The 25,324-nt window shown below is 39.5% G+C and overlaps 1 protein-coding gene across 2 annotated transcripts in view; it reads right to left on the reverse strand.

Moving 5' to 3' along the window:
• The window catches only part of zmat4a (zinc finger, matrin-type 4a), a 152,660-nt gene that overhangs the window by 71,925 nt on the left and 55,411 nt on the right, over positions 1–25,324 (reverse strand). For both annotated transcript variants that reach the window (XM_037531740.1, XM_037531741.1), the window contains one exon: positions 24,825–24,914. In XM_037531740.1, the coding sequence (XP_037387637.1) occupies positions 24,825–24,914 (90 nt within the window). The remainder of the gene's footprint in view (positions 1–24,824; positions 24,915–25,324) is intronic.

Below are 25,324 nucleotides of genomic sequence, written 5' to 3' on the forward strand. Positions count from 1 at the left end.
CCTTAATAAACACTTCTAAACAATAGGTTAGGTGATATTAGCTCATAAAGGTGATATTAGCCCATAAACAAATATGCCTACACTGTAGAATATGAGATATTATTCCATAAAATACCCAAATAAACACTGGTATACACTAGAATAGTTGATATTAGCCCATAAAGGTGATATTAGCCCATAAACGAACATGACTACACTGTAGAATATGAGATATTATTCCATAAAATACCCAAATAAACACTGCTAAACACTAGAATAGGTGATATTAGCCCATAAAGGTGATATTAGTCCATAAACGAACATGACTACAGTGTAGAATATGAGATATTATTCCATAAAATACCCAAATAAACACTGCTAAACACTAGAATAGGTGATATTAGCCCATAAAGGTGATATTAGTCCATAAACGAACATGCATACAATGTAGAATATGAGATATTATTCCATAAAATATCCAAATAAACACTGCTATACACTAGAATAGGTGATATTAGCCCATAAAGGTGATATTAGCCCATAAACGAACATGACTACACTGTAGAATATGAGATATTATTCCATAAAATACCCAAATAAACACTGCTATACACTAGAATAGGTGATATTAGCCAATAAAGGTGATATTAGTCCATAAACGAACATGCATACAATGTAGAATATGAGATATTATTCCATAAAATACCCAAATAAACACTGCTATACACTAGAATAGGTGATATTAGCCCATAAAGGTGATATTAGCCCATAAACGAACATGACTACAATGTAGAATATGAGATATTATTCCATAAAATACCCAAATAAACACTGCTATACACTAGAATAGGTGATATTAGCCCATAAAGGTGATATTAGCCCATAAACGAACATGACTACACTGTAGAATATGAGAAATTATTCCATAAAATACCCAAATAAACACTGCTAAACACTAGAATAGGTGATATTAGCCAATAAAGGTGATATTAGCCCATAAACGAACATGACTACACTGTAGAATATGAGATATTATTCCATAAAATACCCAAATAAACACTGCTAAACACTAGAATAGGTGATATTAGCCCATAAAGGTGATATTAGCCCATAAACGAACATGACTACACTGTAGAATATGAGATATTATTCCATAAAATACCCAAATAAACACTGCTATACACTAGAATAGGTGATATTAGCCAATAAAGGTGATATTAGCCCATAAACGAACATGCATACACTGTAGAATATGAGATATTATTCCATAAAATACCCAAATAAACACTGCTATACACTAGAATAGGTGATATTAGCCCATAAAGGTGATATTAGTCCATAAACGAACATGCATACAATGTAGAATATGAGATATTATTCCATAAAATATCCAAATAAACACTGCTAAACACTAGAATAGGTGATATTAGCCAATAAAGGTGATATTAGCCCATAAAGGTGATATTAGCCCATAAACGAACATGACTACACTGTAGAATATGAGATATTATTCCATAAAATACCCAAATAAACACTGCTATACACTAGAATAGGTGATATTAGCCCATAAAGGTGATATTAGTCCATAAACGAACATGACTACACTGTAGAATATGAGATATTATTCCATAAAATACCCAAATAAACACTGCTATACACTAGAATAGGTGATATTAGCCCATAAAGGTGATATTAGCCCATGAACGAACATGACTACACTGTAGAATATGAGATATTATTCCATAAAATACCCAAATAAACACTGCTAAACACTAGAATAGGTGATATTAGCCCATAAAGGTGATATTAGCCCATAAACGAACATGACTACACTGTAGAATATGAGATATTATTCCATAAAATACCCAAATAAACACTGCTATACACTAGAATAGGTGATATTAGCCAATAAAGGTGATATTAGCCCATAAACGAACATGACTACACTGTAGAATATGAGATATTATTCCATAAAATACCCAAATAAACACTGCTATACACTAGAATAGGTGATATTAGCCCATAAAGGTGATATTAGTCCATAAACGAACATGCATACACTGTAGAATACGAGATATTATTCCATAAAATACCCAAATAAACACTGCTAAACACTAGAATAGGTGATATTAGCCCATAAAGGTGATATTAGCCCATAAAGGTGATATTAGCCCATAAACGAATATGACTACACTGTAGAATATGAGATATTATTCCATAAAATACCCAAACAAACACTGCTATACACTAGAATAGGTGATATTAGCCCATAAAGGTGATATTAGTCCATAAACGAACATGACTACACTGTAGAATATGAGATATTATTCCATAAAATACCCAAATAAACACTGCTATACACTAGAATAGGTGATATTAGCCCATAAAGGTGATATTAGCCCATAAACGAACATGACTACACTGTAGAATATGAGATATTATTCCATAAAATACCCAAATAAACACTGCTATACACTAGAATAGGTGATATTAGCCAATAAAGGTGATATTAGCCCATAAACGAACATGACTACACTGTAGAATATGAGATATTATTCCATAAAATACCCAAATAAACACTGCTATACACTAGAATAGGTGATATTAGCCCATAAAGGTGATATTAGTCCATAAACGAACATGCATACACTGTAGAATATGAGATATTATTCCATAAAATACCCAAATAAACACTGCTAAACACTAGAATAGGTGATATTAGCCCATAAAGGTGATATTAGTCCATAAACGAACATGCATACAATGTAGAATATGAGATATTATTCCATAAAATATCCAAATAAACACTGCTAAACACTAGAATAGGTGATATTAGCCAATAAAGGTGATATTAGCCCATAAAGGTGATATTAGCCCATAAACGAACATGACTACACTGTAGAATATGAGATATTATTCCATAAAATACCCAAATAAACACTGCTATACACTAGAATAGGTGATATTAGCCCATAAAGGTGATATTAGTCCATAAACGAACATGACTACACTGTAGAATATGAGATATTATTCCATAAAATACCCAAATAAACACTGCTATACACTAGAATAGGTGATATTAGCCCATAAAGGTGATATTAGCCCATGAACGAACATGACTACACTGTAGAATATGAGATATTATTCCATAAAATACCCAAATAAACACTGCTATACACTAGAATAGGTGATATTAGCCCATAAAGGTGATATTAGCCCATAAACGAACATGACTACACTGTAGAATATGAGATATTATTCCATAAAATACCCAAATAAACACTGCTATACACTAGAATAGGTGATATTAGCCAATAAAGGTGATATTAGCCCATAAACGAACATGACTACACTGTAGAATATGAGATATTATTCCATAAAATACCCAAATAAACACTGCTATACACTAGAATAGGTGATATTAGCCCATAAAGGTGATATTAGTCCATAAACGAACATGCATACACTGTAGAATATGAGATATTATTCCATAAAATACCCAAATAAACACTGCTAAACACTAGAATAGGTGATATTAGCCCATAAAGGTGATATTAGCCCATAAAGGTGATATTAGCCCATAAACGAATATGACTACACTGTAGAATATGAGATATTATTCCATAAAATACCCAAACAAACACTGCTATACACTAGAATAGGTGATATTAGCCCATAAAGGTGATATTAGTCCATAAACGAACATGACTACACTGTAGAATATGAGATATTATTCCATAAAATACCCAAATAAACACTGCTATACACTAGAATAGGTGATATTAGCCCATAAAGGTGATATTAGCCCATAAACGAACATGACTACACTGTAGAATATGAGATATTATTCCATAAAATACCCAAATAAACACTGCTATACACTAGAATAGGTGATATTAGCCAATAAAGGTGATATTAGCCCATAAACGAACATGACTACACTGTAGAATATGAGATATTATTCCATAAAATACCCAAATAAACACTGCTATACACTAGAATAGGTGATATTAGCCCATAAAGGTGATATTAGCCCATAAAGGTGATATTAGCCCATAAACGAATATGACTACACTGTAGAATATGAGATATTATTCCATAAAATACCCAAACAAACACTGCTATACACTAGAATAGGTGATATTAGCCCATAAAGGTGATATTAGCCCATAAACGAACATGCATACACTGTAGAATATGAGATATTATTCCATAAAATACCCAAATAAACACTGCTATACACTAGAATAGGTGATATTAGCTCATAAACGACCTCTGTGAACATACCTACACAGTAGAATATGAGATATTAGTCCATGAAGACCCCAAAAAACACTCCTATACACTAGAAAAGCTGTATCATTAATATAGGAGATATTAGTTTGTTGAGGAAAGAAAAGGATCTGTATTGCCAAGTGGAGCATGCTAGCTACAATGTGTCTAGCTTCACATAAAAAAAAAATTCTCACTCAGTGAACTCAAAAGCAGCGTTGCTCTAAAGCCAATGTGGAATTCCATCCCACCAGTGGGAAAGCTGGTCTCATAGGATTAAATGGGATAGAATTTAGGCTGAGCTTTTCAGCAGGAAAGAAGAAAGATAAAAAAAGCCTGAGAGAATGACTTTTTTATTGCAGTGTATCTCTAATGTATAAGTGCCAGCAGGGCGTCTGCACCATTCTTAATATCAAATTCAATACTTTATCATACCTTTTAAAGATCAACAGTGTGAACTCGAATGGAAAACAATATTTCCATTTTTATTCGTCTATTTTATTTAAATAAATGTAAAAATAAAAATAGGCATATGCCTTTTACTTTATCAATTATTCTGCTCTCTATTTCTTCATCAGTGGTCAGTCATTGTACACAATGACTCTTTTCAGCACAGTCCAGACCTGGTTTCATTTTCAACCAGTTGCGAGTTATGGCTGGAAAATCTTGTGCTTTTTTTTTTTTTTTTTTTGGTTTAATGTTCAAAATAAACAAAAATGATGGCATATCTTATATTTTATTCTTCCAATGAATTTAGCTCCACAAATAGAATCAAGAAATGTTTGCCCTAATTTTTTTAGGGTGTTGTTTTTAAGAAAAAAATGGTCAAGCTTAATGCAGCTGACACAATTAAATTTATTACCTCCGCCGGAACCCCCGGCATGTTCAGCTTCTGCAGAGAAGCTCTGAAGTATCTAAATCTCCACGGCCACATTCAAGACAGGTGACGTCTAACACACGTTGTAAATCTTAGATGAAACCCAAAGAAACAAGAATGAGTTTTGAAAACTGATTGCATCCATGCAAAGAACGATGACACCCGCAACTTTTCCAGAGAGAAGAAGCGAAAGAAGATGCTGAGCTTGATGGCACGCCAGCCAATCACCATTCCATTTTTCACAGATGTGGTTGTAATTTTATGTGCCATGTAGGAATAATTACATTCCAGTCAGAATATGGAATGGCATGGTGCTTTGCAGATGCACTGTAGTGGGGAAGACGCATGGTCCTTCACAGAAATGCTCCAGCCCCACTTCCTTTTATAAGGCATAATAAAATTGTCTTTTTTCCTTTTTGCAGGCGGTAAATTCACTTTACTGAAGGCATGAAGGCAGATCTTTTCATCTGAGCTCAATTTCAAATCTACTCATGTTGGCATGGTTTTAACAATACACTGAAGCTGTGGACTGCATTTACGTTTCCGCTGTGGAGTGCTTTTTCAAAAGAAACCAGTCCATTTTGCATCCTGAAGTGCCTTCTATGCCTTTCGAGAAAGTCTCATTTGTTATTTTGAATTTGTTATTTTTTTTAAAAGAATAATAATTCTTGCAGAAATTCTGCAAGGATTTTAGTAATACTACTATTTCATTATAAAAATTAGGTTAAAAATCTTAAAATGTCCAAAGGAAAATTGTCCAATTAGGTTTGCATTCCTTGTGGTATCTAGGTAGATACAGCCAATGAGCTCTTCCATTGGTTAGGACTTCAGGAGCTGGACAGAAGGACTACCAACATAATTAGGACGTGACAATGGAATCATCAATGCACCAATCATGTTCTGATTTTCAATGGGTGTGACCAACCTCATGAGGTAAAAATGAACATCTAGGCCTTCTGCATGTTCTAGATTCATCAATAAAACCAGGGTTCAGTCACTAGTTAGACATGCAGGCTCTTTTTGGTAAACTGATACATGCAATGTTCCAAAACTGAGCCTTTGTCTAAAGGATTCAAGCATGAAAGTCAACAAGGCTGTCAATAACCGAAAACATATGGCGGGTACTTAGCATCTAGAATGTTCTTCTGGAGTGGTGGAGTCTTTTGTTCTATGTCCAAGTGGCCTTTGCTCTTTTTCATTGATGTGCTCTTGGACCACGTTCCACTGCACAAATGCCAAGCTTATCCACTAAGCCAGAAGTGTGTTAAGGTGTCCGGTGGGGCTACTGTTTTCTGCAGCACCTGGAGCTTTCTGAAAGTATGAGGGGAAAGCAGGGGAGCCAGGAATCATCGATCAAGGGTTATAAAGCTAGATAGCTTGCAACTGCTGGAAGACTGGCTCCAGCTCATGTGTTGAAAATGTTGAAGGTTCATGCTTTTTTAACAGTTTCCTGCTAATGTATTACAGCCTATACAGTCATAATTTTGGTGGACTGTACCTGTACGTGGTCATCCAGTACTACAGCCCTTGATACCATGTGATTCATCCATGTATGTACCCTTTTCACTCGTAAGATGCCTTTGCTACTCCAGATTACAGCAACATCGATACTAACTCATTTGACCGAATTGACTTCTGGCACAGTAAAAGTAATTTCATCCAGAATTTCATTTAAGGGGATTTTAGGGGGGTAGCTAGGAAGAATTATGTCTAGAGACATTGCTATAATGACAACCATCAACTAGGTACCAAGTCTGCTTCTTATTAGCTACCATAAGAAGAGAGGGAAAATAGATTTCAGAGCTACACTGTGCACATTTAGGGGATTTGGAGACCTGTCTGGTGGAAATGTGCCCCTACATCTACCAAAAGAGCGATCAGTAGAGCAAGATAAGGCTGTTTTTAACGTTACAGGTTGGCACAGAAAAAAATGCCTTACCAGAGTTGGTTTACAACCTTGACATTACACTAAAAATGGCTGAATGCAGCTTTTTGTGATAATCAAATGAGAGATTTTGGTGGTTATTTTTATTTAATTAATGTGAAAAAAGGACATGACATTGGAAGACCTCAGTGTCTTGAGGTCCATCAAGCACAAAACATGTTTTAAATGGCATCAGAAAATTATTTTGTTATTTTAGCAGTTAAAAACTGGGGAGATCTTTTAGGAGACTAGCTTCAAAGTGAGTATGCCTAGGCCTCCCTGGAGCCCCCCTATAACTACGCCCATGAGGTGCACAGTTGCAAGGAATTTGCATGCAAGAATACTGACTGAGTAGTAAAACAGAGCAGTAGCCCAAAAATGTTTGTCTCTTACACTCAGAATTTCACGAGACACTTACAATATATGACCAGTTAGCAGGCACTGAAGACCAAGATGCAGGAAAACCACTTGTCATTTCCCAACAGTACCAGTAAGAGCAACTGTGAAGTTGTCCGTTGGTTTTTCCAGCCAGCAGGTCAACAGCTACACTACGCTTGACAGTTTGTACGCCAGCTAATCTACTTTAGATTATTTATAACTTGTGCTAGCATGTTCTGGATCTTTAGCTAAAAAAATTTCAAGCTTACTTTTGACGTATAAAAATAAGATTAGAGATTAGCTAAAGGTTTCCTGTCATCATGTGACAATCATTACAACAGCATGTTCTAATATATAAGGCCATGATCTGTCTAAGCTTACTTGAGAAAGCTATAGAATACCTTTCAATATATTCATTCATGATGCTCTCTTTTAGCATATTCCAATGTACACCGTACTCTACATACTTTGTTAGCCTATTACCCTGTTCTTCAACAGTTAGGGCCACCACAGGACCAAACCCAAGCAGGTATTATTTGGTTCTGGATACAATGAGGTATATTTTTATGAAGTGGCCAGTCAGTGTGATGGACCATAATAGGTTCAAGCTTGTGATGTGGTTGGTGGTGTAGTGGTTAACACCTCTTCCTTCTACACTGTAGACTGGGGTTCAATCCCCCACCTGGGTAAGCACCCTACACTATGCCAATAAGAGCCCTTGGGCAAGATTCCTAACACTTCCTTCGCCTACTTGTGTAAAATGATCAAACTAAGTCGCTTTGGATAAGAGCGTCAGCCAAAGGCCCTAAATGTAAATGTTCAAAAATAAGCTAATTTTAGTGACAATTTCCTGCCACCACATCATAATCCTCTCTTTAGCATCTGGTAATACTTTGGACCATAATGGTCCAAGCTTATTTGTGATGTTCACGTAGCACATCACACACTGGTTTTCACAGTTGTACTGAGAAAGCCTGATTCCAATGGAAACCATGACAGACCCTCATAATAATGATGTCAAGTATCTCAGTCAACATAACAATTTGTTCCAAGAGCTATCTGAGCTATCTGTGCCCCTGAAGAGCCACCATCTAGGTTGAGAGTTTTGTTCCAGCCCTAATCTATCGCACTATTCTCAGGATGCTCTTGAGGACCTTGATTTCGGTGGAGGAGCTGTGCTGAACTCAAGCTGGAGCTAAGCTCTGCAGGAGGTCAGCTCTCCAGCAGTCTCGGAGATATCTGACCTAGAAAATCATTTCTTTCACTAATAATGAATCGGAAAAGTTGCCCTAAAAATGAACACGCTCTCTTGAAAAAGTACTTGGCAGACATTTTTGAGCGGCTGCCAGGTACCCATCGCCTGTGCCTGAAGAGAGGCATATGTCTGGAATGGTTCGGAGCACGTCATGCAGCCCGTTTGAGCGAAAGATACAAGACAGCCTGCCAGGTAGGGCGTCTGTCGTCCCCCATTTCGCTTTATTGCTAATGATTTTTAAGCGGGTTGAGGTGAATAAATGTAAATGGTTATGGCTTCTGAGAGCTCTTTGATCAGCTGCATACTGCAGTGATAATAACGGCTGCTTAATTCAGCGCCCTTACTGATTGCTGTCTGCTACTCAGGAAGGCCCTGCTTAATAAAACGGCTATGTAAAGGGCCATAGGCTGTGAATAAAGTTTAAAGCAGTGGTCTCAAACTTCTGGTCTATAGCTTGTTTACAGTTTACCCACCAGACACTGTGGCACACTGCCTAACATAAGCTATATAAATCAGTTGTCTTGGTCCTCTATAGTCTGTGCTCTGCCCTGGAACCTGCTCTGTTGTCATTATTCTCACCTGTGGCTTGTTTTCCCTCATATTACTGGAATTCTTATACGTCATTTCCTTTGAGGTCCAAAGACTTGCAGTTTCCCATGCGACTGTTGCCTCACCAGTCTTCTTATTTCTTGGTGTAGCTTGTTTTGTTTTGCCTAGCCTAGCTAACTGGCTTTAGCTTCTTGTTTTGCCTAGTAGCTCATTGTCTTGCCTAGTCTGAGCTATTATCTTACCTAGCCTTAGCTTTAGTCTTCGCTAACCTTAGCTTCTTGTTTTGCCTAGTAGCTCATTGTCTTGCCTAGTCTGAGCTATTATCTTACCTAGCCTTAGCTTTAGTCTTCGCTAACCTTAGCTTCTTGTGTTGCTTACCTTTAGCTATTGTCTTGTCTAAACCTAGCTTCTTGTCTTGCATAACCATAGCTGTTGTCTTGCCTAGGCTTAATCCTTAGGCCTATTTGTCCTGCCATGCATTAGCTTATCACAGCCAATATTTCAGTTAAGCCAAACACCATCGTACATGCCTGCTCTTGGTCGTTTTCCTTCTTTATGTTCTGTATTTTTCCTTTTCTTAGCATTTTCAGTAGGGTCATCATTTGTTAGACTCCGTACTAACTTAGCTTAGCCTAGCCAGCTCCAGCCTAGATTTCTAGGCCTCTGTCTCCTGTAAATGTTCTTGACACTTACGTTTTGCCTCGCAACTTCTATTTGTGCATTGATCATTAAAACCTGGATTAGTGTCCATTTCCCTGTTCAGTTTTGACAGTTAATTCGATTCCCAGACAGGGATTAAGTGCAGTCTTGGACTACACAGTGCTCTGAATCGAGACTCGAAGTTGAAAGTAAAATGTAGTCCGAGATGAAGCAGAATGCTGTAAGATGTGCTTAAGTGAGATTGTATCATTTATTGTTAAGATTCATTGGATTTGACTAACTGGTCTTCAGGTGACGTGAGTTTGAGACCCCCGGCTTAGCGCGAAAATGTCTGTTGCTGTGTTATTAGAACTTTTGACCCAGGATTAAATCCAACAAATCAAACCATGACAAACAGCACCACCAGCCGTTCCCAGGATCCTCTGAAATAGCCTTGTTTTGCTTTTCCGGAATTTTTAATTGCTCAATGCACTTTTGTTTTCATTTTCTTGCATAAATCTTTGCTTTGCACTCAGGCTGCTTCCTGCTGCCTGCCATGCTCAGCGGGGATAAAGAGGTACATGTGTGAGAGCGTTTGAGTGCGTGCACACACAATCTGTTGCATATCGCTAAAGGAGAAACCGAGTCAGTGGAGCATATGACTGTCACATCTTGTTCAGTCAGTGCTGCTCCCTTCACCTGTGCTGTTCCGAGCTGATGCGTGGCTCCTGCACACTAACTGTAAAAGCTCCTCAGCTAACATTAGCGACGATGAGCTTTAATGTTTGGGTGAAATGAATGCAACTTATTCCGAGAGATTAACTCTCCAAACATGTTCTGTTCGTTGCCAGCAGCCGCCTATTGAAGATTCACAGAAGGAAGCATTATCACACTGAGAGACAACAGCAGTTCTCATTAGAATCAAAATACAGAGCAACAGCTGCAACGTGTACCTCATGTTCCACACATCCATTATCCTCTGTATGTCTAGTGCATATAGAGATCTTACTGGAGGTTTTATACACCTCATTGTCGCTGCTGGACTAAGAGCCAAAAAATATCCAGCCAGCAGCGTCCTGTGACCACTGATGAAGGACTAGAGGACGACCAACACAACTCTCGTCTCTGACTTTACATCTACAAGGTGGACTGACAAGGTAGGAGTGTCTAATAGAGTGGACAGTGAGTGGACACGGTGGTCATGTAAACATTGTACTTCAATAACTTAGATCAGAGTGAGGTCTAGACATCTGATAAAGAAATCTGATTAAAAGGCCAGATTTTAGCTCAGTAATCAGATGGTCAGTGCACGGAGACTCTTACTCTGATTTCTGATTTCTGAGTCTGCGAATGTGAAAACAATACCTGCTCTGTGGTGGTCCTGTGGGGGTCCCAACCACTGAAGAGCAGGGTTAAAGGGGCGAACAACAGGGAAATCAGATGGACTACAGTCTGTAATTGTAGAACTACAAAGTGCACCTATACGGTAAGTGGAGCTGATAAGACTATATATATATATATATATATATATATATATATATATATGCGTATGTAAGCACTTGCATGCACTAATAATACATTCCATATGTGTTATATGTATGTATCTATTTATAATCACAGCTTGACATAACAGTAAGTAGACTAACCCTCTCCATCTCACGTCAAGAGCTGCTGTCAAACACCTGACATGCTTTGACTGGTGTCTCATGGTCTCACTGCAGTGCAGATGTCTGTCAAAACACACCTACAGACGGCACACCTCGCAACAGCTATGATGTCATATTAATGGCCTTGTCACACATGTACAGAGTGTCATGCACTGTTAAGAATGACTCTTTGCCTGACGTGTGGTGATCAGAAGACTACAGGACAGAGCTGCTGTACGTGTGATACCCTAGAAGAAAGATTTGGTTTCCAGGTGAAGCATTTGTGTTAAAACAGCAGAAAAACTCAATTATCATTAAATTATTTCATAATTTCAGGGTGATCAGATATAAGATAATCCACTTAAGGAAGGAGAAAGTCATAGGAAAAAATTACAGGAGTTATGAAACTGATTAAACGCTGAAAAGAAAAATAATACTCTTAATAACCACCTGGAAGACCTTGTAGACACCAAACTTGTCCCCAGCACTTAAAGCTGCCATCTTTGAGAGACAGGAGATCTTCAGATCTGAAAACATCAAGGATGTGTAGCTGTCAGGAAGCATCACTGAATGGACACATCAAACAAAGAAGCTGAACAATGGACTGACCACCCCAGAGTGCAGAGCTCAACACCACTGAATAGGATTAGTTAGCGAGAAACAGAAACTGCTAAACCAACTTATAAGACTGATCTTTGGAGGTGTGGCTGTAGATTTCTACACACACACACACACGTATATACACATGGCTCTCAGGAGCTCAGTGAATTCCAGCGTGGTACCGTGATCGGACGCCACCTGTGTAACAAGTCCAGTCGTGAAATTTCCTCACTACTAAATATTCCACAGTCAACTGTCAGTGGGATTATAACAAAGTGGAAAGTGTGCCAAGCGTAAAGTTTGGTGGAGGGGGGATCATGGTGTGGGGTTGTTTTTCAGGAGCTGGGCTCGGCCCCTTAGTTCCAGTGGAAGGAACTCTTAATGCTTCAGCACCAAGAGATTTGGACAATTTCATACTCCCAACTTTGTGGGAACAGTTTGGGGACGGCCCCTTCCTGCTCCAACATGATTGCGCACCAGTGCACAAAACAGGTCCATAAAGACACGGATGAGCTAGTTTGGTGTGGAAGAACTTGACTGGCCTGCACAGAGTCCTGACCTCAACCCCATAGAACACCTCTGGGATGAATTAGAGCGGAGACTGTGAGCCAGGCCTTCTAGTCCAACATCAGTGTCTGACCTCAAAAATGTGCTTCTGGAAGAACGGACAAAAATTCCCATAAACACACTCCTAACCTTGTGGAAAGCCTTCCCAGAAGAGTTGAAGCTGTTATAGCTGCAAAGGGGCCGACATCATATTAAACCCTATGGATTAAGAATGGGATCTCACCCAATTTCATATGCGTTTCATATGTTTTCTTTATACATGCTAATCATGTTTATTAATGCCTGTTAAGGCAGCTCCATTGTGTATGCACAGTATGTTGAGTGAGATGGTGAGATACAGCAGTTCAGGCTAATGGCATGCTGTGCATTTCTTATGACGCAAATGTCAGTTTCAGTTTGCAATGAAAAATGATCCCCGTCCACATATGTCATACAAAGTTGATCTGCTAATGTGACAGTAAGCGGATTTCTCTGATGAATCCCTGCTTGGCTGCTGCTCTGAAACCATCTTGCTTTGACTAAAATAAGGCACCTGTCATGTGGACCGAATTACGAGGAGCCATTACCAGCCTGGCGATTTACCATGGCCATGTTTTAACCCAGGCAGGAAGACTGGCCACACTAAAAATAGGGCATGACACTTGTGACAGAGTCACCCCCCACCCCCGTCTCCATGAGAACAGGTTGCCACGCCAACCGCATCCAGTTCAGGCTGACATCTCTGTCTCCTAATGGTTGTGCAAGGTTCCACCACAGCAAAGACAAATCACTGCAATCTTCTCAAATTCCTCAGAAAGAGCCTGTTTGCTTGGCTAGATCAACTGCACCTGGAATGACCATATCCATGGCCGTGGGAGCAGTTATAGGCATATATATGCTCCTGAATTCCTGCTTACTAACAAAATGTAAACGTTCTATCCTTTCCATTAGAAACTCCTGCCTTGCAGTTTCACTCGTTGGCCACTTACAAGTCCACTATATAGATGTACAGTTACGTAATATACTGGTTTTACAGTGTTTTTGTTGTTGAATATACTTCCATTGCAAAGAGCCACTTCAAATGTATGCGCACAGTGTCTTCTGCCTTTTTAAAACGAATAAAAAGTAGGCACTCATAAGCATAAACAAGCTCTGTGATGCATACGGTAAGAAGCAATTAGCTTTTTGCAGTATAGTGGTTCAGTTATGGTCCATTCCTCTTGGCAAACCATCTTCAGTTCCCCGAAGATCATGTTGGAATTTCTTAATCCCCCATACATTTTCAATGGGATTCAAGTCAGGAGATTGGCTACGCTCTTAAAAAGATGGCTCTTCACAGGTTCTTTAGTAAAGAAAAATGGTTCTATATAGAACCATGACCACTCAAAGAATCCTTTGCATGATTACAAGGTTCTTTGCATTGTGAATGGGTTGTTCAGAGTGATGGAGAATGTGTTGTGATGTGTTTTTGAAAAGGCTTCTATACACCAGCAAAAAGGGTTCTTCTGTCATTGCAAGCTTGACAACAATGACAGAACCCTTTTGGTGTTATACAAAGGGTTCTTAGTGTTCATGGTTCAGTAAAGAACCTTTTTCTTTACGAAACGAACCTTTGAAGAAACAGCTTTTTTTAAGAGTGCAAGAATTTTTACCTTTTTAAAAAGCAGTCTCAAGTCCTTTTGGCTGTATTTGTTTTTTTTTTTTCTTCCTTTTTTGAAATATCTATCTTTTAACCTATCCTGCCCCATGTGATTAAATTCTCCTCTAAAATCTTCGTACATCACTCCGTTCACTTTTCTTTCAATGACATGTAATGCTGCAGAGAAGCAGCCCTATATTATGATGCTCCCACCCTCATACTTCACTGTGAGTGCGGTGAGCATAGAACGGTTCTTACTTTTGTTATTCTTGTTCCTGCATCTTTCAGGTCATCCTGAAACCCTTTATGGGATACTGCTGGCTTCTCTTTGACCTTTCTTATCATTAGTCCAAGAGAAATTCTGTATGGTGCTACCTGTTGGCACATGATCAACAATGTATTTGGTGACACTGCTAAATCTGCGGTTTATCTTTATTGACTGAAATAATGAGGCAACCTGGTTCTTTACAGAGGACAAAAGTTATTTATTTTTTGAGTTGAAGAAAAAGAGAACAGTTAGTGACAAAACTGTAAAATTACAGAATGTTCCCTATATAAAATGAAGGAATTGTCCTGTATATACACAGAATATGCACTTTAATTTGACAGAATTTCTGTTGAAGGAGTGTAGGAATTGTCTGTTAATTTGACAGTTTTTACAGCTTTTAATTAATGTATTTATTTATTTTACAGTGCTCTGTGTGCACCAGGACTGCTCTTCAGGATGGGCACAAGAAGTTCATTTGTGGGGCTGGTTTTTCATTCCCACAGATACGGGTTTATAGGCTACAAAAACATGCTATATAAACCATGTCGTTGGGTGAGTGTCCTTCAAACCACTTGGCGAGGCTGGCTTGCTAGATGACCAGGGCACATGCCGTTCCATCTAACCTTTTGCTTTGTGCCCAAATTCAAAAATGGGAATTTCTGGCACTTACACCTTCGGTAAACGAGCTGGTTGTTGATTATGCCTCATCCTCTAGGAACAAATCTCTGCGTCATCAATTTTGCTTCATTTTTTGACATATTGTGAAACTGCCTGCTGCCCTTTGCATTGTGTCAACATTTCATGATGAATGGAGCAATATGAACGGTCCTATTACACTGGGAATAAAATCTTTTTATATGGACTCCCATCAATGTGTTCTTTCTTCTGTAAAGTTACCATTTGTGGAGATATAAGGATTTTGTCCAAGAGTGACAACATCCATGTGTCAGGCGCATCCGACGAACTCCCTAAAGGACACCATTTCCCAACGTACAATGGGAGATCATGTGACAGCTCAGCCACAGTCGGAGTCCAACTCGGACTCCATTACCCAGGAATCTTCAGGAACTCACGTAACCTCTGACTCGTATTCGCGCTCCTATCAGTGCTTGCAATCTCCAGAATTCTAACCAAGTTCCCCTGTGCAGTGTATCAAATGGCTGTTTAGCCATAGTATATAAGCCTGGACTTAGCTTAGGATATTTGTGAAGTACTGTTTCCCTGTCAGCTGGTTCCCTGATACCCTGGTTCTCGACTTTTTGGCTTCTCGCTTTTGTACCGTTGTCTGTCTTTGTGGATCTGTGTTTTGACTTTTTGGCCTGTTTCTTGATTCTGATTTTGTCTTGTCCCTTTTTGGAAGTGAAACATTTAACAACTCATTTCATTGCGATCTGCTCACGTCTGAATTCTGCTGCCTCGTCACACCATGTGTAGATAGTATATTAGTCTAATCCTGTTTGGTGTGCTTGGGTGCTTTCCTGGCTAAAACAAGTCATGTTGACATGCTTCCAAACTTTAAATCCACTTACCTGCCCTTAACATCTAAAATTCAAACAGTATTGCTGCAAAAACACGACTCCAAAACCTCATACTTCTCAAGCGAGTGTGATGGGATGTGGCTACATTTAGCACTAGAACTGTCGCTGAGGATTGTTTGAATTTGGAATGTGGTGGTTGTTCTGGAGGGAGTTAGGCTTAGGAAAATGCTAACAAGGATTTTGATATTTCAAGTAAATTTGAGTTATTTTCAATGGGCTAGTGATAAAAATGGGTGGGCCTAGACCCAAGGGGCCCAATCAGAATGCCAACACAAGATACAGTTTTGCAAAAAGCAACAGACATCCTGTATTCTATCTGTTCTGTTTTCCAACTCACTGCACTTAACCTGCTGACTTGGCTGCAGGTGTTCTGGCTTTATGTGCGGAGAATTGAAGCAGCTGCACAGCAATATGGGACCAGAATGACCATTTAAACTCAGATTAAAATGATGGCTGAATCAAGCTTCATAAAAATGTAGGGGTTCAAAGCAGCATTTCAAACACATTACACGAGTAGATGTTTTATATACTCCCTCATTTCGTTATCAATCAAACCTGAAACACTGAGGAAATGCAGGGCAGAGTTTTCACCCCATAGCAAGGGCAAGGTTTATTATTACATATTTGATGGCAAACATGCGCGCCATTCTCTGGCCATGCTTATGACAGTAAAAACCAAAGCACTGAATAAAACAAGTGAGGCTATTTTAGTTTTAATGGTGCCCCTTGTGGAGAATTTTAAGATTAAGAGACCCTTATTAGTCCCACAATGGGGAAATTTCACCCATCCGTGAAGTGAAACACCACATACACACTAGTGAGTGGAGGACACACACTAGGGGGCAGTGAGCACACTTGCCCGGAGCGGTGGGCAGCCCAATCCACAGCGCCCGGGGAGCAGTTGGGGGTTAGGTGTCTTGCTCAAGGGCACCTCAGTCATGTGCTGTCGGCTCTGGGGATCGAACCGGCGACCTTCCGGTCACGAGGCCGGATCCCAACCTCCAGCCCATGACTGCCCCATTTTCAGCCTGCTAAACATGAGTGAGTGAGTTACATGCCAGTCCCATGAGGTGCATTGCATCTAAAATTCTTATTGCTGGTTCTTTGACAATTAATTATTCGTGTGATTTTATTGTCTAATAAACGTGGCCTGTAAAGATGAGGAATGGTAACAACACTCTTAAAAAATGGTTCTTCAAGGGTTCTTTAGTAAAGAGAATGATTTTATATAGAACTATGAATACTCAAAGAACCCTTTGCATGATTAAATATTTTTTGCTTATTTTAAATGAATAATTTTACAGCAAATTATCTACAATAAGTAATAAACAATTGCTAAAATACATGATATAAGACATATGTAGCATCATTTATCTAGTTTAACATGCTAGTTTACTGGATGAGTTGCATATGAACAGGCTTCCAAGATGAGAAATGGCATTAATTTCACGTGAAAATTATATTTAAAAATGGGTTGTATTTTAAACTAATTAACCAGTTGTACATGGTTAGCTAGCTAATGTACGTAACGCTAGAACAGTATGAATGTTCTAGCGTTGTTCTTGTAAGTCACTCTGGATAAGAGCGTCTGCTAAGTGCTGTAAATGTAAATGTAATGTTCAATAGTTTTTGAACTAGTTTTTTTTCCTTTCCAGCCATAGCTGTTCTTTTTCTTTCACTATCTGCTCACAAAGCAATACCACTAAGTGAATCGCTGGCCTCTTCAGGTTAAATCATTAACCCATTAAAATCCCTGGTTTATTACATACTGAAGCTTATTATTAAGTAACTGCAGGGACTTCTATGAAAACTGGTTGAGTTATTCTTAGTTTACAGAAGTGTGTAATAAAACTTTGGGCTTAACATTGGGCCCTGGCCTTTTAAGGGATTAACTCACTATCATTGACGTTATCAATAATTTAGCATAATTGTTTCAGCCCTACCTCACAGTTTGAGCAGGAGATGTTTATCAGTTTCAGCATGGTGAGAAACGGGTATCAAGATATACAATTGTCTGTGGTGTCGCAGACCATAAAATTGTTTGATGGACTGGTTAATGACCCTCACCTCATGCGGTCTCTGGCAGCTTCTGTAACTTCAAGTTATCCTCTTCAGTGGTGAGGGTCTGCCAGTGGGCCGAAAATTTTATTACACACCTAACAATAACTCAGCCAGTTTGCACTGAAGTCCCTGTAGTTACTGAATAATAAGCATATTACAAGCCTGGGATTTTGAAAGGCTAAATCAAGAAGATCATGCTTGAGTGAAACCAAAGTTACCTCACCTCCTCTCGAGACCCGGCCTAGGGTTGATTTAAACCCTGCTAATTAGATAGGCCTGAGTCTCAGACGGGATATCCAATAGGCCCCAGACTGGTCCCAGGCCACTAATTGTATCCTCTTTATCGGCCCTTGCATCGAGTTACCACACTGGAGGGGGGCAGGGAAGTGTTCTCAGGGGACTGTGTAGCTATTAGTAGCTACCACAGACAGCTGATTGGTGTTAAATAGATGGATGATGGTGAGATCTCCCGCACTGGCTTACACAGGTTTCATTAGGTGCTGAGGGAAGTGGTGATGGCTCATTAAAGTACTGTTAGTGAGTTGGTGGACGGGCAGTGTTATTCCTCGCAGGTGGATAGTTTGCACCTGTGACCTGGGAGCAGTTATTCCGACTCTGTCTCAGATAATCTGTGAAGCAAAACCACTACAGTGCAAGATGTTTTCTTACATCTTTTTGTACATTAAGGCTGCCAGTGGAACCAGAAATAAGACATATTATGTAATATTTGGTAACACTTTATTTGGATGGTCCACTGTAGATGCTTTGTAGATGCTGAGTCTATATTTAACTAACATTCAAACAAATATCTACTACATGCAACGGAACTTGAAGTCTAGTGTGAAAGATTCCATTGAATCTATCCCTGACCCTAAATTTAACCCTAAATTCAAGGCAAAACATACACCTACTCCCAACCCCAACCCTAACCATAATGTTACTGAACACAACTATTGAGTATCACCAGAAATTTTCTTTATAATTTATGTAGCTGTAGATCATCTATAGAGGACCATGCAAAATGTGTGACCAAATATTTAATATATAAGAATTAAAAAAAAAACATGATTTTTCTAGATGTAAAGAAAATAAGTTGGAAACATAATTGCAATAAATAGCATATCAAGCCTCCTCAAACACTATTAAAAGTTATAACATTTTTTGCCTGGGAGGTGCCAGATGGTTGGCTGTTTCATAAAATTTTCCATACCAGCAATATCACAAAGTGTTTGCAAATATTCCCATAAATTTTAAAACTTCAAGTAACGCCAAAACTGGTTGTTGTTTTTTTATTTTATGGTCAGTAGGGCCATGTTCTTCCATGCTTTTGTAGCTTTTGCATGATAATGTTGCATAACTCCTGGCCAGGTACACTGGCAATACGTTTCTTTTAACATTTAAATGAACATTACCTTCATTCGAGTATAATATTTTTAATTCATTTTGACAAATATTCAAATGTCAAATTTTATTTTGACAGCCCTATAGACCATTGTCTTATCTCATATATATATATATATATATATATATATGCATAGATTTCTCATAGGGGTCATTTGAAAACTGCACCAGCATTTCTGGAAAGCTGCTTTGGGACAATGTCTGTTGTAAAAAGTATAAAAAGTATTTAAAAAAATAGCTGAAAGTTGAAATTGAGTAAGAAGGAGTTGAATAATAATAAGAAAAATTACTGAATAAGAAATGGCAAAGCAGCACTGCAGCACTGGAGCAGAATGTTCCCACTGAGTGATGCATGACCTGGATTTCGAACTTTACGCTGGTAATAATGTCTTTTCTTCTTTGGCTGGGAGAAGCCAATGTCCATTTTTTCCATAAACAATGTTTAAAGTTATACTGTGCATCAATTCATTTCAGATGAGCTCGATCACAGAGAAGCTGATGATTGTGGTTGGCTTCTGCTGTGCATAGTGCAGGCTTAACTTGTATTTGTGAACACAGTGACTATATGTGGCCAATGGTTTGTCAAAGTATTCTGGAGATCTTGCAGTAATATCCATCACAAAAGCATGGCAGTTTTTAAAGCAGAGCTGTCTAAGGGCTCAAATATCCCTCAGATTTTCAGCCTTTCATTTACATAAAGAGATTTCTTTCATGATATTTTGCCCCATAGAGGATGAAAAGGATTGTTCTAAAACTTTTTGTTTACTCATTGATGCATTTTCGGGTCACAAACCTCAATCTGGTTGCTGGTTCAATCCCCAGAGCCGACAGTACATGGCTGAGGTGTCCTGTGGCGCTGTGGATAGGGCTGCCCACTGCTCCAGGCAATAAATGCTTAGGTGAAATTTCCACATTGTGGGACTATTTAGGGTCACTTAATGTTTACAAAAATGAAATTGAAGAGATAAAGCAAGGTAAAAAAAGGGCATTTAGTGGAAAAATAAATATGCTTTCCATTTTTATTTGCACTTCATGAATGAGCTTGCATAGTTGCTGGGAAAAATATCAGTGCTTCTAATAATAAAGGAATCCTTATGCATCCGTATTCTTTAATACAGTGAGAGTAAACCGGGCAGCACATGGAAAGTGCTGATAATACAAACTGACACATTTTAATCTGGCCAATGTGAACATGCACGCTCTGTATCGTCTCTGGCAGCATATTTCAACGAGTTTAACAAGCCACTGCCTTATTCCCAGCATGGATTGCTGTCGAGACGCTCGGTTCTATATAGTTAAACAGACGAGATCAAGCTCCAAGACTTTGAGACTCTAGTGACTGGTTTTAACCCTCTTACTTCTCGCTGTTTTTTTTTTCTGCAAAAGTGAGTGAATTTGTGACTTCAAACCTGCAAGAATACACAGAAAAGAAGGGGACTTTTTGTTTGAGTTGATCAAAGAGTACACACATGCGCAACTGCTTTCCAGCCTAAAGGTCTGGACAACAACTCCCCAGCCACTCGAGAGAACAGAGCCTAGCCCAGTGCTGAACGTTTTAGTAATACTTCATTTTTCGTCAAGCCCCAGCATGCATGCAATGGCGGCCATGCAAAGCGCATTGATCTTTAAGCTATCAGAGGGAGTAACGTAGTGGAAAAATAATTGCTTCCACCTCTACACTGCTTCCTCAGAGTCCCATCAGAAAAGTGCTGACTTTGAACACTGTCAAGCTTATGATTGGGGGGGGGGTTCTTATATGAATTCCCCTATCGTGGGTTACAGGTTAATGACGAAACTGTAATCGTGAAGAAACTCTCTGTCTAGCACATTTGCTGGTTTCAGAAGTCTGGGTAAACAGATAGCCGATACAGCGGAGCATTATGTAGGGAAAATGCAAAAAGCTTTAAGCCGATGTATTAGGGCGCTGATAAGCACTTATCTTTTCAAAGGAATTCAAATCAGGTGTAGCCAAAAGAAGGCATGCTACAGCTAGCTCTGCGTTTGCTAGAGCATTGTGAATGTTCAGCATGAGAAGATATTGAGGATGTTGAGAGTGTCTCTGGGCAGCCTTCCAGCTTTATGAACTTCTGACTGGAGGCTTTATTCATGAAATAATAAGAAGAGGTGGAAAGCGTGCTATAAAGCTAAGTGACAATAACTGACCAACAACTGGACTCCTGCACCAAATGCATAGATCAATTCATTTACAATTAAGAGACCAATTTTTAGACCAACAGTCACTATCTAAAAACTGCATGAACTGCAGTGACAAGACACTGATTGGATGGTACTCAATTATGATCTTATTTACTGTTAATGCTGCCCACCATAATGCATAGGGCCAAGCGTAAAGTTTGGCTGAGGAGGAATAATGCTCCGGGCTGTTTTTCAGTGTTGGCTAATATGTTAATGCTACAACACACAAAGACATTTTGCCAATGATCTATTTTCAACTTTTGTGGAAACACTTTGGGGAAGACCCTTTCCTGTTCTAGCCTGAATGGACCCCTGTGCACAAAGCAAGGTCCATAAAGACATTATTTGACAAGCTTGATGTAGAGGAACTCCAGTGACCTGCACAGAGCCCTGACCTCAAGCTTAATGAACACATTTGGAATGAATTGGAACACTGATTGCGAGCCAGGCCCTCTCGTCGAACATCAGTGCTTGACCTCACAAATGCTCTTTTGACTGAATGGGCACAGCTCCCCCACAGACCCACTCTAAAATCTAGTGGAAGGCTACCCAGAAGAGTGGAAGCTGTTATAGCCACAAAGGGAGGGGCAACTCCATATTAATAATCATGGTTTTAGAATGGGAAAGTCCAATCGTCAGGTGTCCATTGTACTCATCAGCACATGTCTAACCAAAACATCTCCAAAAGAGTGGAGAAAAGATCATTCAGAACAAACAAAGAAGTCTCCTTCAATCACAGCTTGACGCCTTGTCCAGTTTTACTGCAAGGTGGACAATGCTGTACTGATTGATAGACATCTGGCCTGGAGGTATCGCTCTTTCTCAAAGCTCTACTTAGCTTGACATGAGCACTTTGTCCAAAGAGTCTGACGACTTCATTGTAAAAGCACATCCAGCTGGTGTAGAAATTACGTTTCCCATCTATACATGACTGCAATCTTATGTTTAGTTTTTTTTTTTTTTTGCTGAGATGAAATTCACAGCAGCCTGACACGCAAAACTATCAACAAATCTGACAAAATTCTCCTCATATTGATACCCAAACATGGGCAGATATCCTCTGATCAACAGATTGTAATTCAGTCAGGTAATTTCATAAATCAAGGACCGTTTGCTTTTAATTGCTTTTGAGTTTTCTCTATTTCTGATTTCAAATAAGCAGCATGCCACCTTCAGACATCTCTTTTGTGGCTCTATTTAGAGGCAGTGGGACGTAAATTCAACATCTGCTAACTCCACAGGCAGCACAGACTGCAGGGGCACCGGGGAGCAAGCAGGAGGCTGAGACCAGCAAAACTAAGAGGAACTTGCACGTGTGAACTTATCCTGCACTGTTTTTTAAACGCCTCATCAGAAGCTTATGGTGAGGAAGCACAGGAAGTCATCCTAGGGGAAGGCACTGCCTAGATACACTAATATGGGGTGTGCCAGTGGGAGTTTTTGGTTGATGATGCTTTCCAGGTTGAAGACTATGCTCACACTAGAATTGTGAAAATGTGAGTAAAAGAACCCGGATGGAAAAGCCAGAAATTTGAGAAAATCTGATCTTCGAAGGGATGTTTCAGAGGAGATTAAACATCAGAGAGTCGATTAACAGTCAAGAAGTCAAAGAGATTCGTTGAAAAAGCAAACGTTTCGAAAACTGGAGATCAAAACATTAAAAGATACTGATAAAATTGATATCCATCACCGGAAGATCCGTGGCCAGGAGTCCTAGAGAGCACAATTGGCCTCGTGCTCTGGGTGGGTGGTAGGATGGTGCCCCCTGTCTCCTCCATTAATCAGCATGATTCTAGCCAGCGCAGGTGTCTGTTAGCTGATGAAAAAGAACTGGCACTTGGCGCTTTGCTCTGAGCACATTCGGCTGTCCAATGACTTTAGCGGCAGTTTGCAAATATGCAGTAGCACTTTACAGGTTTGGGAGGAAGCCTGTGCTAGACTTTGCTCTTCTAGCACTTTTGGCATCATGTGACTGGGGGAGTCCTAACTAGTAGGTGGAATTGGACACAAATGGGACTCCTAACAACCACCTGCAATACTTGGTAATCCACCAAAACTGTCCCATCAGATGCTTCAGATCTGAAAGAATTGTAGAAGACCAAAATGAAAATCTGAGATGTGGAGTTTTATTGACTGGCCAGCCTAGGTTTGCAATTGGGAGAAGCATAAAAATGCAGCAACTTCTAAGACTAAATTTTTTGTCTTTTTGAAAAACTGAAAGCAAGTCACCTGACAAGAGTAGAAGCTGTAATAAAGGTAAAGATTGGATACAGTAAATACTAAAAAATATCCATCCATCCATCCATCCATTTTCTAAGCCGCTTCTCCGTCAGGGTCGCGGGGGGATGCTGGAGCCTATCCCAGCAGTCTTCGGGCGGAAGGCAGGATATACCCATGGACTGGCGAATAAAAAATATATTTTTTATATTTATTAATGGCTGTATTTGAAAGGAAATAAAAGAAGGGTGGTCACTGACTTACACAGCACTGAAAAAGTTTCAGATTGAATGTGACACCGTTCCAGCCAAGAATCACAGCATCAGGCTTTCTGATTGACAGTGCCATAACAGTTTACCCACTGAATATGCCGAATTTTACAACACTTCTTCTAAAATTGCTGACCCCTTGATTTGGCATGAGCTTCAACATGGACCACCCATTTTTTTTACCCTTATCGACCATAAGCTGACTTCACAACACAGTTAACACTGTCAGAAAAGTAAATCATACTATGGTAAACACAGGCTTGAAGCACTCTATCCCCTCATGAAAGATGACTTGATGGAAGGTGGACTGACACTACCATTGTTCTGAGTCCTTGTCAGTCCCAGACTCATTCAGCCATAAATGGAACACCATTTATCCATTCGCAACACATAGGCAGATAGAGAGAGGGTCAGGCACAAATCAATGGCAGAGGGAAGTCCATTAGCAGATGCTCAGTACTCCTGAACAAACAGTGTTTGTGTGCAGCCAGTTTTTTTAGCAGGACATGGAGGCTGTGTAGAACAAAAGTGTGAAGACTAAGTTGCACTGATGGAAAATGTCCTACTCACATTGTCTGTTCGTAGCTTCTTAGCCGGGCAACCTCCGTCCACCGGGTGCAGCATGTAGTAGAGACGTACTTTATTTGCATGTTTTCGACTCTGGAGGGAATGACAAGAAAGAGGAAGTCAGGAATTTATATGGAAGACTCGATGCCAGTGCATAGTTACACATTGTAGCCCATCTGCTGTCCTGCACAATTTGTCAGCCATCCTCTAGTATTCGCTGGTGGTCAGTTTCTGCCCAAAAATGGGGCTGGATGGACTAGATATTATTTGGGTGGTGGACCATTCTCAGCACTAGTGTGCCAGTGATTGGCACATCCAGGAGTGGCTCTGTGATCAGAAACTGACCATAGTTGAATGGCTAGAGAATGGGCTGTAGCTCACTAACTGTATACCAGGTCAGGCGACTCAATTTCGTAGGCAAATCTATTTCAATACTGGTCTTCTGTGGCAGACTATAACAAAATTATCAAAAGAAACAGTGAGACCGACAAGGCAATGACAAA

This window comes from Pygocentrus nattereri, chromosome 20 (genome assembly GCF_015220715.1).
Source record: "Pygocentrus nattereri isolate fPygNat1 chromosome 20, fPygNat1.pri, whole genome shotgun sequence".
In the NCBI taxonomy this organism is placed as follows: domain Eukaryota; kingdom Metazoa; phylum Chordata; class Actinopteri; order Characiformes; family Serrasalmidae; genus Pygocentrus; species Pygocentrus nattereri.